General features: G+C 44.0%; 1 protein-coding gene across 1 annotated transcript in view; it reads right to left on the reverse strand.

Annotated features, from left to right (window-relative positions):
* Positions 1–13022: 13022 nt before the first annotated feature.
* Positions 13023–13122, reverse strand: part of LOC308311695 (formin-like protein 2) — a gene marked incomplete at both ends in the record, with an annotated part of 29359 nt that continues 29259 nt past the window's right edge. The window contains 1 exon segment of the mRNA XM_080758483.1: positions 13023–13111. Coding sequence (XP_080614609.1) covers positions 13023–13111 — 89 coding nt within the window.

Genomic DNA, 13122 nt, shown 5'->3' on the forward strand with positions numbered 1-13122 from the left:
GACACCGACACTGAAATACCTCCCAGACACTGAAATACCTACCATAGACACTGAAATACCTCCCATAGACACTGACACTGAAATACCTCCCATAGACAATGACGGAGGGGCGGCGTCTCTACACAACTTGAGTCACATGGTACTAAGTGTCTCCATGATGTCATGGGGCGTGATACCATATATGAAGACGTGGGTGGGTGACTAACTAACTAATGGGCGGACTGGCGGGAGATGCAGGTTCTCTTAGGTCACATTCTCACCAGAGAGCTTTGCTGCGATTAAAACGCATCCTGCTGCGCATTGTCAGAAAGTGCGCTTCGTTTGGCAGGTGTGAAGGCTCATTCGAATCCTAATGCGCAGCAAAGAACCGCATTTTACTCCGAGCAAAAACGGGGGTTTCGCTTCGCTTCCAATCGCACTTGATTACGATTCGGTGCAGGTGTGAATGCAAATCCGCAGTAAATAAAGGAAATGAAGCAAACAATGTGGCGGGTGAGGAGCTAGTGAACACAGTTGGAGACGGAGAAGGCATATTTTACGCAGCGCAAAGATGTCCCGTTACCGTGGATAGACGTGGTCGAATGAGGAGAGTGGAGACTGAAGCCCTGATCGAAATGAGGACGAGTACATTCATCAATTGCTTAAGAAAACACAAACACTGCAGTGCAGTGTAATAGTATTATAGCCTACAGAATATTCTGTCTGTCTGTGCGTGCCGTAAACATGGAGTGCTGTCACTGTGTGGGGACTAGTGGGGGGTAGGAACTTTCATCTCGATAAACTTGTAAACATTTTGCGCTGCTGTCTGTGTTATATCAGTGCGGCTCAGCGCTGTGCCCGCATGCCTTTTAATACTCTATGCTCCATGCCCAAAAGAACAGTGCGTGGCTGCGTGCTTATAGTGAGAGAGCGAGAGAGGGGGGGGGGGCAGTCCCAGACGGCACGACACATAATGCACGTTATGAGTATAATTTTATCACCATAGATTATTATTATCATTATCATTTCACTGTGTAGGCTAGTTTACGAATGTAACACATTGATAAAGGTCCCCCCTGCTGCGTTTCCAATTGCTGCGGATCATGACAGTGTGAAGGCAAACCGTAGCCAATTAAATATGCAAGAATCCCATTTCTCCTCCCATACGCATTCGAGTCTACCGAAGTATTAGGTGAGAATGGGACCTTAGTAAACGCGACCTTCGGTCACAATAATAATAATTAGTATAACTAGTCCTTACCCGTTCTGAATATATGAACAGCAAATATATATATATATATATATATATATATATATATATATATATATATATATATATAGAGAGAGAATATTAGTGGTCCATGACATGAAAATGTTTGAGAACCACTGCTCTAAAACAACATTGGACAATGATGTTTGACAGTCAGAAATATTGTTGCTTATTCTAGATTTATTTTCGGATTTTCTGACTTGATCTGGCCTGTTAACATTTTCATAGACCTGGTTGCTTGTTTCCCTCTCAGTCAATGTGGCAACCCTGGTCATTGCCGTGTTGAGTTTACCGTCCCACGCACGCACGCACACACACACACACACACACACACACACACACACACACACACACACACATACACACATACACACACACACACACACACACACACCCTGGCCTGAGGGGGGTACTGCGCCCGGGCGCATTGCCCGTGGGATCGTGTGGTGATGTAAAAACAATATTTGTACAGTTGCGACTGTAAAAAGTAGCCTAGCCTAGTTTCTGGGAGCGTGCAGGTTTTTTTTGGCATGGAGAGATGTGTGCTAATAGTGTGGCTCGGTCGGAGATAGACCACGGATAAACTGCTGTAAACGGCTGTTTTTATTCACTAATAAATTCATTATTAATCATTAATGTGTCAAATCGAAAAAGACCTCCATATTCATATGGTCAATGCCTGTGTGAAAACTGGGAGTCAATGATGAGATAACGCGCTGTCAGTGACATTCAGACAGACATTCAGACATTGTTAGAATTATCAGGGCTCGAAATAGCGACCATTTTGGTCGCAAATGCGCCTGAATTTTAATCTGTGCGATCTCAAAATATAACTGGGCGCACCAGTGCTACTGCATATAATTACTGTAGTGCGACCAAAACGATCGCGACCGAAAGTGTCGCGGGCCGGTTCCCTCCCGCGAGATGATTTAAACTTGTAGAGCATAAAGATCTGAGCATGTAAAAAAAAAAGTAAGTTCCTAGTCCATTCCTGTCCAGAGTTATGATTGTTTAAAGAAATATCTCCTTGGCTTCTTCTACTTCCTCTAACCTCCCGTCAGTCCGTGGACTGATTGGGTGATCAACATCAGCTGGACCTGAGGTCCTCAGCTGTGAGAGACAACAAAAGGACTCAATTGAATGGAATGTGTGGAGTCACACACACACATTTATGATGACGTTATGAAAATAACTTCTCATAAATATATACAGTAGGCCTATATATATATATATATATATATATATATATATATATATATATATATTTTTTTTTACTTCAATCAAAAAGCAGGCCTACATAAAACAAAGGGTTTTGTAGCCATTTACAAATTCAGAAATTATAGCAGAGACAGTATTTAGAATTTAATTATATTTTCAACTGGTTTATTGCCACAAAAATAGCATCTCATACCAACTGGCTTGTAGGCCAGTGGTTCCCAAAGTGGGGTCCGGGGATCCCTAGGGGTCCTCGGTTAAATGATAGTTAGGAACCAAATGGACCCTTATGGGTCTGAAACTCTGAGAGTGTACTACATACTATGGGTAAACCAATTTCACTGTACATTTGTACACTCAGTTAAATTAACTTTGATTTTATGGGTCCCAGAGATAGAAATGGGGAACGGTAGCCTAATTCAGGTCAAACTGGGGGTCCTTGAAATGTAAATAACTGAAAATCACTGCTAGAGCCGTAAAAATCTTCTCATATGGGGGTCCCTGGCATATATTTTCAAATGGGGGTCCGTGGCCAATGAGTGTCAATTTGAGGGTGCTTGACATGAAAAATGTTGGGAACCACTGCTGTAGGCTACAAGTGTAATAATAATGAATGTAAAAAATCGATTACATATTGGTGCTCGTAAAATTTTGGTGGGTGCTCCTAATTTTTTTCTGGTGCTCCTTCATTCTGAATTTGGGAGCACCAGTGCTACCAAGTAAAAAAGTTAATTTCGAGCCCTGATTATAGTATGATGATGATGATGATAATAGCCAATCTACAAGCGCCGTCATGCTTGTAGATCGTCTATTTTCGGCACGTCAACATGCTTCCATAGATAGGGCTCTGAATAGGTCTAAAAAGTGCAGAATACATCGGCTATTTGGAAATAGCAGATCTACAAACTCACAAAGTGTTGGGATGTGACGTGTTGTGAGCTTGTAGATATGCTGATTTCAAAATAAATCTTCATTACAAAGAAATAAGAGGAAAAACATGTGTATGGGGGTCCCTGGCATAATATATGGGTTGGGGGTCTGTGGACAAATACCTAAATTGGGGGTCCTAGACAAGAAAATGATGGAGAACCACTGGTTTAAACAGAAGCAAAGTCCAAATAAACACACACACACACACACACACACACACACACACACACACACACACAGCTACTTGACATCAAAACAAGGCCAACAACATTATGACAGCTTGATTAAAACATAATTAGTGTGTTGATGGAATCCACCCATACAAACACTATGACTGTGCTAACTAACACAGTATATAAAGCTAGCACTGTTGTGCTAACGATGCTAGTTAAACCAATGACAACACATTCAGACAACTGGTGAAATGTGTGTTTGTAGAATAGATGATAAACACAAACAGTCAGTAGAATAAATAGAGCTGATGAAGTGACACATTAAGTTTTAGGGTTTAACCCGGAGAACATGCAACTTTTGAGGCCACCAAGCTGAGGCTCTGAGAGCCACTCTGCTACACTTGCAGCTGCCGATAGCATATAGCTAGCAGCTAACCTTATAACTCTATGGTGCTAACTAGATAGCACAGCTAGCTAGCTAACACCATAGAGTCATAAGGTATCCGATGGCATAGCTAGCAGGCAGCTAACCATGAGTTATAAGCTTAGCAGCTAGCTCTGGTCCATTAGCTCCGGCAGCAAGAGCAGTAAAGCCCAACACACCGGCTCCGTCCGACGCGGCGCGGCGCCGCCTGGAAAATAGAAGGTTCTATCGGCGCGCCAGGCGACGCGGCGGACGGAGCCGGTGTGCGATAGGTTCATTGAAAATAATGGAGGCGGCTGTTTTGACGCGCGGCGGTCGCAGACGGTGTGTGATGGGCTTAAAACTACCAGAGTTATGTTAGCAGCACCTACAGCTAGCAATAGCTTGCTATCAGAAGCTAGCCGGGAGACTGCATCTTTGTAACGTTAGCATGCTAACGGCGGCTATCGGCCGGAAGCAGCGACGAAATAATACACAGACAAACATTATTATCAACAAATGAACACTAATAATAATAATGATATTATTAATAATAATAAACACCGCTTTGAACTCACCGCTCAGTCCAGATACATAATAATCACCAGGGACTTAAGAGATGTCAACAAACCCAGCCACAAACGGCAGCGTCTAGTGAGCAGATCTAATGAACAGATTTAAGACTTCCGGTGGACGATCTCTTCAAAATAAGAGTATACTCTACTCTCTACTACAAATTAAGCTTTTAAATGATGCTATATGATGCTATAAGACACACATTATGTTTCTGTGTAAAAATAAGTAATTAAATCATTATAATAATAAAGTTATCTAAATGGATAAATGCTATTCACTGGAGTGCATGGACTTTATAAAGTGGACACTGGACAAAAGACAGCTCCGCGAGGCAACTATCTGGACATACCCACGCGTTCAGGGAGATGTCCTCTACCACACCCCACTCTCCGCTAAGCGGGAGAGGTGTAAAATTCACAGCAGCAGACCTTCTACTGGGGTCAACGCTAAAAAAAGTGCCGTTTCCAGACCCAGAATGGACACTGGACACAGTGTTGGGATTAATAAAGTGGCAACTTTTACAATATCTCCATTACCATTATCCAAATTAATTAAAATTAATTATATATATTTTGGAGAAAAAAATAGCTCATATGCAGTGAAATGCCACCTAATTGTCTTTATTTTGGGCCATCTTGTGAAAGCTGCATGCTTTTATTGTGAAGGGTCTCAGTTCTCACAGCCTGCGTATTTCCACGTGCTAAAAATAGCTGATCGACAAGCTCACAACGCATTGCATCCGCAACGCGTTGTGAGCTTGTCGATCAGCCATTTTCAGCATGCAAGCATAACACGTGTACGACGAAGAATAAATCAGGCATCACTGCGCTTCTGTCGAGGGAGGGAGGTATATTTTGTTGGCCGAACGAGGCGATCATGTTTGGACAGCTATGGACAGCTATTTTTCGTGGCACATTATGTTTAATCACAACAACGTCACGTTTACTTTAGCTCCTCAGTGTTTGGGTCGGGACATGTATGTGTCTGCTGTCTACGTGCATATGCGCTCTGCGCGCTCCAGTCTTTCTGGAGGGAGCTAAATGTAGCGTCTTCTGGATGCATCTAAGCATTAACATTTCAATGGCCGAGGGTCGTTAGAGTCTATTGTTCCGTGTTGTTTTTTATCGCACGTCTAATGGTTAGACGTGTGACAACGCAACAATAGGAAGCCTGCAGCCCAGTAGCTATAATATTGCTTTTGGGGGAGGGTTAGTGTGCCGCCTGATTTTGACAGAAAGTAACACTAACTTAGTGTTACTTTCTGACAAATCAGGCGGCACACCTGGACATATCAAAAGGCACAGTAAAGTGCCGCGCTACATAGGTTGAGGACATCTCCCTGAACGCGTGGGTATGTCCAGATAGTTGCCTCGCGGAGGCCTCTTTTGTCCAGTGTCCACTTTATAAAGTCCATGCACTCCAGTGAATAGCATTTATCCATTTAGATAACTTTTTTATGTTATTTAATTACTTATTTTACACAGAAACATAATGTGTCTTTACAATAACTGTAATGTAATAATAATACTAATAATGTAATGTAATAATTATTTAATTAACGAATTAAATAACCATATTTTATTCTGAAGGCAACCGGATGTCTTAAATCTGCTAGCTCTCAGACAGGAAGTTCTAAATTTGCTCATTAGACGGAGCCTCAACAAACGCCTAGTTGTGTGCAGCACCTCTTCTTCTTCTTATAGGGTTTATTTGGCGGTTGGAAAACATATTTGTGCATTACCGCCACCTGCTGGTGTCTGTATGAGTTACTATACTCTTACACTTACTATTTACAAAAATAAAACAAAAGTCCACCCAAAGTGATCCCTTTCCATATCTTCTGTCCATTCCTATAGCCCAGGCCCTGGGGCCTGAGCCGGTGGTGCAAATTCATCCTTCAATGTTTCATTCAAATCTTCTCCAGTAATATCCTCCACTCCCAGGAATCTCCTGGCTGCCTCAAGCACCATCTTTATCCTCTCAGATTTTCGTGCTATTTCCACAGCACAGTTTATGACCATTGCTATGAACGCTAGGAATCGTTTTTTGTGTGCCCATATTCCTGGCAACTGAAGCACCTCAGTGGTGCTTGCTCGTATATGGCCTGACTCTGTAGCAGACATATCCAAGGTATATTCTCTCTGGCAACTCTCCTTCAAATACCACACACACTGAGTTGCTTTTCTCCTTCTTCCCATTTCTGAACCGTGTCAACCACCTCCACGCAACCACCTTGTCCACTTCACTAATCATGTCCTGTAGTGAGCTCCTGTTTATTGTATGTGGTACTCCACTAATAACGCCTTTCCTTAGCTTCGGTCCTCCTAGTCGGAAACAAGACACCCTGCTATCATTAATCTCTGTGATCTCCAAGACCTCTTTTATTTGCTTTTTGGTCAAACATTTGATTATTACTATCCCACTCCTTGTAATTATTATTGAACACACTTTCCCGACTTCTTTCGTTATGGCTTGTACTACTGCGTGGGTTATGTAACGTTGTTCCGATGCAATGTGTTGTGGGCTTGTAGATCGGCTATTCTCACTGTCAAGTGGAGTACAGATACTCAAATAATGTAGTCAGGTAAATGGGATAAAGCCATAAAGGTAATAATGTAAGTATACATGCTTTGAGCATACACGAAACATTATTATCTGATCAAAATGTACCTTTCAACTAATTGTTTATATCCTCAAAATGACTGGCTAATGTGGCAAGGATTCACTTCGGCTTTCTCCTCTCGGTCACCATCAGCAGGTCTGCTTTATGGCCATGCAGCTTTCCAGGGAAAAGACTGACAGCAAGAAACATTTTATTATGGATGATGATGAGGGAATAACAGACCACAATGTTTATAAGGACCTGCTTTTATTATCTGTAAGTGATTCAAACAGGTGTTCGTAACAAGTTTGTTTTGATAATAAAATAACATTCTGCATTCATAGATTCTGCTTCCCAGAAATAAAACTACATTGCTGGCTACACGTACACACATGATCACAGATATAGATTATACTGGAAGGTGGTGGGCGGGGCAGTGCTATAGGGCAGTGGTTCCCAAACTTTTTCATGTCAAGGACCCCCACATTGACACTAACTAGACGGCGGACCCCCATTTGAAAAGATATGCCAGGGACCCCCATAAGAGAAGTTTGTACGGCTCTTAGCAGTGATTCTGAACACGTTTAATACATTGTGTGTGTGTGTGTGTGTGTGTGTGTGTGTGTGTGTGTGTGTGTGTGTGTGTGTGTGTGTGTGTGTGTGTGTGTGTGTGTGCGCGCGCGCGCGCGTGTGTGTGTGTGTGTGTGTGTGTGTCGGAGTGTTGGTGTGTTTGTGTGAGCAGGCCTGCCAACACTCCTGGATCCTGCAGCAGGACTGTCTCCTGCATTTGAATTTCCCCCAGATTTGGTATCGAATCGAAGTCCCAATAAAACTCATCAGAACACACATCAGGGATGGAGATCCCTGATGCCATCAATATTGGCCAGCAACTCTACATCCGACCTCAAACCCTTAGATCTCCATATATGGAGCAGGAGCTTACCTGTTCTGACATTCCATGTGTTGATCATTCCCCATCCATCCTTCCTCATCTTCGATGTCTCCCTTCTGACTGACACCTGTCCATTTAAACTCTAGACGGGCCTTACCCAAAGTTTTTAGTGCAGCCACGCCCGGCAGCCGGCGAAAAAAGGCCCGAAAATTAAGGCCCGGCCCTAACTGGGCCCTCATCAAACCCCGTACACTCAAGACAGTGCCCCCGCTGCCACCCTTAGATCTCCAGCTGACCTGTTCTGACATTCCATATGTTGATCTGACCTCATCAAACCCTGTACACTCAAAACACTCCATATAGGCACGTTGATCATGCCAAAGCGCCAGCGCTCGCCCGTGCCGTCTGCTGTCACCCAGACGGATGCGTGCACGCAATCTCGCCCTTTAACTCTGTTCTACAAATAAATATTGTGAAAATATAGCCGATCTACAAGCTCTCAAGCTTGTAAATCTTTCTTATATTATTTTGGCCACTGGTTTTAGTTTTTTTAGTCTGCCAGCAGACCCTAATTGCCCGACTTTATTGTGTGGCCAGAAAGTCGTTTTTGGCCACTCAGTAAGACGTTTCTGCACATTGGGTCATCTTATTTATGTATTCATTGCCTAATTATTGGCCCAGGAATGCGTGAACCCGCTCCCCCCCCTCCTCACCCCCGGCTATACACATACAGTCTGCCCAAACAGCCCTGGTTCGTTGGGCTGCGTAGGCCATAACTAGTACAAAGTGGCCATGAACCCGCGACCAGAGAGACCAGGGACAACAGTTTCCATGGTGACAGGAGGTTTATTTACACCATCAAGTGCGGACCAATCAGGATATACAAACGGCAAAAACACACGGCGGGAACAGGCAGACAACAACCGTCTTCTAGAAAACCTTTATGTACAACACCGTGTATTGTGTACCCATGCTAACACATGTATACGGTACATGTATGTACAACGTACACGTTACAAACACATGTGCGTAGCCTACAGCGTACACCTGCGATACAAACATGTGAACTGAATGTACACGGACAGTACAAAACCGTCGTATATACTTTGTTTAAATACAAGTACCATTGTGCTGTTTATTGCCGCTGACTTCGTTGGCGGACTCGTCGCGGACCGGTCCACTCATGATTCCTATACCTCCCACTATTCTGAGGTCCCAACAGTTTGAGGTTAGGGTTAGTTATCACGGGGCTAGTCGAGGCCAACGGGACGTCGGAATAATGCCATGGTCCCTCCGCTCAGTGGGCACACCTGGACACCTACTCTACGAGTATACAGTAAATCAGTTTGACTGTTACATATACTGCACGTTAATTAACTAAATGAGCCTTCCACGTGCGGTGGTGCGTCTTTTACATTCCTGCTAACAACAAATCTGCCCAGATTCAGCTGCGGAGCTCTGTTTCAGTAGTGTTCCAGGTGTGTCCAGTAGGTGGCGACGACTAGGACCGAGCAGTGCTTAAAATGGCAGGAAAATAAACATTAGCCTTTGGTAAAGACGGCTTTCAGAATTATTTTCCGCGTGTCGTTATAATCAAGTCGTGTAATTATTGCATCCATCAGTTCAAGTATCTCGGGGTCTTGTTCACGAGTGAGGGGAGGTCGGAGAAGGAGATCAGCCAGAGAATCGGAGCGGCAGGGGCGGTATTGCAGTCGCTGCACCGCACTGTTGTGACGAAAAGAGAGTTGAGCCAGGAGGCAAAGCTCTCTGTCTACCGAGCAATCTTCGTTCCTACTCTCACCTATGGTCATGAAGTGTGGGTCATGACCGAAAGAATAAGGTCGCGAATACAAGCGGCCGAAATGAGTTTTCATCGACGGGTGGCTGGCATCTCCCTTAGAGATAGGGTGAGAAGTTCAGTCACACGAGAGAGACTCGGAGTAGAACCGCTGCTCCTTCGCCTGGAAAGGATTCAGCTGAGGTGGTTCGGGCATCTGGTTAGGATGCCTCTCGGGCGCCTCCCTAGGGAGGTACTCGACTCACGTCCAACTGGGAGGAGACCCCGGGGCAGACCAAGGCGCAGTTGGAGGAAATACATCGACTAACTGACCTTGGAACTTCTCGGAATCCCCCAGGAGGAAGTCACTAATTGCTCTGAAGAGGGAAGTCTGGAGCACTCTGGTGGAGCTGTTGCCCCCGCGACCCGACGACGGATAAGCGGTTGAAGATGGATGGATGAGTAATATACAGTACGACCTCATAATAGCTCTGATTTGTGTGATTTACCAACAGCCCTGTAGGTGTCACTATAGGGCGTGGGTTTAGTGTGGCTTAATTAATTGTAATCACGTTCAGGCACTGGTAGTTTTATGACCCACTAAAACCCACATCAAGTCCTTGTAGACTATTGGCTAATCAAAAACAGCAGATCTACACACGCTGAAGGAAATTGGGATAGTCAGTGTGATTGGTCAGAATACTAGTGGGGGGTGTGTTGGCAGTATGAAGTATACTTCCGTCCGCTTACAACCTTAACTCGGATCGGAAAACGTGATTGAGTTCAGTCTGAGTCCTTTAACATTACATGAACCCATAACGCTAAACCTAAGGTTAGCGTTAGAGTAAGGACCAACGTTTTGGTATAGCGCCACCTTCAGCAGTTGGCAAATCAAATGAGTGAGCAGAACTGGGCAACATAAAATAGATACTTATTTTTCTTATTTTTACCCTGAACACTAAAGTTCATATTTTATTATGGAGTTTTGTTATAAATACTGCAGAATCCAGATCGAGTAGTAGATCAACTCACCAAATCGTCTGTCTGTCTGTCTGTCTGTCTGTCTGTCTGTCTGTCTGTCTGTCTGTCTGTCTGTCTGTCTGTCCGTCCATGCTTGTTGGGCAGGACAGTTAAGTACAGCGGAACACGTTAGAAGTCAAAGAGAGTGAAACTAGGAAAACCCTTTAACTGTACACAGAAGACAAAGAAAACCCCAGTAAATGTACACATTAGAACACAGTGGAAATAGCAAAACCCTACAACTGTACAAAGTTTTTTTTCTTCTTTTTTTTTTTTACAGTTATTTCAAGGACCCCTGGCCATAAGCCCGCTAAGGATCCACTTAGAAGTCCTTGGACAACCCCTGCATTAGAACAACAACAAAAGTGAAGAATAGGAAAACCCTTTAACTTAGCTGTACACAGCAAAACACCATTGAGAGTGAAAAAAGGAAAACTGTACACAGTAGAACATCATAGAGTGAAAAAGGGAAACCCTGTAACTGTACACATTTTTTTTTATTTTTTTTATGGACCCGACATAACTCTGGGAGTGTACAAACGGCCTTACGGGTCCATCTGGCTCCATTTGTACGCCCTCAGAGTTAAAATACCTGTGATGGTCTCTTCAGAAGACCCCCCCCCCCCTCAAGGAGTCCTGGGGGTCCCTGCAGGACCTCACTTTTAGCACGACTGCAATAGAACTCGAGAGTGAAACATAGGAAAACCCTTTAACTGTACTGTACATACAGGGAAAAATAAATAAATAAAACGCCCACCAAAACCAGCCAACCAGTCAGCAGCCAGCCAGGACAAAGAGTCCATACTGAGTGACAAATCGGAACGCATATGTAGACAGTATCAGCTCGTATTTACAAAATGTTCCAAAATCATCTGTTTTGGAGTGTGTTTGTTTACAGTTGTGCTGCATTTACGCAATGGTGGTAAACACATTTATTTACTTATAGTATCAATACTGCAATGTAAAAAAAAATGAGTTATGAGTAAGAGTCTGGTATTAAATATTTACTGGAGTAAAAAATACAGAAATATTGGCATCAAGATATACTTAAAAGTACCAAAAGTAAAAGTAGCCTACTCATTGTGCAGAATGTCTCGTCTTACAAGTTATCTATTAAAAAAAATACAAATGACAAATAGTCAAAGATTAAATACGGCTGAAGAAGTTACTTAGTTTTCCAATAAAATATTTATTTATGTATTTATTTATGTTACCGCAGGGAGAGTTGTCGCTGTGTAAACATATGACTGCTGTGTGCTGTTCTGATTGGCTGCTGGGCTGGTTCCTGGGGGTGTGGCTAGTTTGGTCAACAAGACTGCATACTAATAATTTTAACATTTAAAAAGAGAGTTAAATGGATGAATGGATGTTTACATCTTAGTAAAAAAACATGTCATCGCTTCACATCACCCAATCAGAGATCTCCAAAGTGCTCATTGGTCCCATGGCTAGAAGTGGGTGTGGCCAGCCAGAGGAAAAATAAAAAACAAAAGTGACGGACAGACGGGTGTCTGTCTGTCTGTCTGTCTGTCTGTCTGTCTGTCTGTCTGTCTGTCTGTCTGCCTGCCTGCCTGCCTGTCTGTCTGTCTGTCTGCCTGCCTGTCTGTCTGTCTATCAGTAGTGCTTGTCATGGGGCACGGTGGTGCAGTCGGTAGTGCTGTCGCCACACAGCTAGAAGGTCCTGGGTTTGATTCCCGCTGGAGGACGCTGTGTTCTCTCCTCCGCGTCGTCAGTGCTGATAGCGGATAGTATAGGAAACCCTATCCTGGGGTTGGCGAAAGGGCCTTTCTGTGTGGAGTTTGCATGTTCTCCCCGTGTCTCCTAGGGTATAGGTACCCTCACAAAAACATGCAGTAATCCAGGTTTCTATAGTGCCTCCCCCTGATCACCCAGGGCGCCTGATGGAGGGAGAAGGAACTGGTTGGAATAACGTGTTCCTTCCACACGCTACGTCCAACCGGGGAAATTCCTCCTTGACAGGTGAAAATAGGCGGCTTGGACTCCTCATGCATAGAAGGAAGCATGAGGTCAGTCCGTTGCTATCCCCAGGTTGGCAGAGGGAGTGTAGTGCCCAGGATTATTAGATAATTGACACTGGGTGAAGAAAATGGGTTACAAAATCGCGGGATAAAAATGTAAAAAAAGAAAGTGCTCGTCATGGAGAGGGGCGGAGTCAGGCTGTCAATCAGTAGTGCTCGTCAGAGTGGGCGGGCTCACAGAAGAAACGGGAGCTGCGTTTGGCCGAACGCGCCGTGAAGGGGACGGTCTTCAGCACTACGGACAGA

Source organism: Protomyctophum bolini (genome assembly GCF_963924005.1).
Source record: "Protomyctophum bolini genome assembly, chromosome: 24".
In the NCBI taxonomy this organism is placed as follows: domain Eukaryota; kingdom Metazoa; phylum Chordata; class Actinopteri; order Myctophiformes; family Myctophidae; genus Protomyctophum; species Protomyctophum bolini.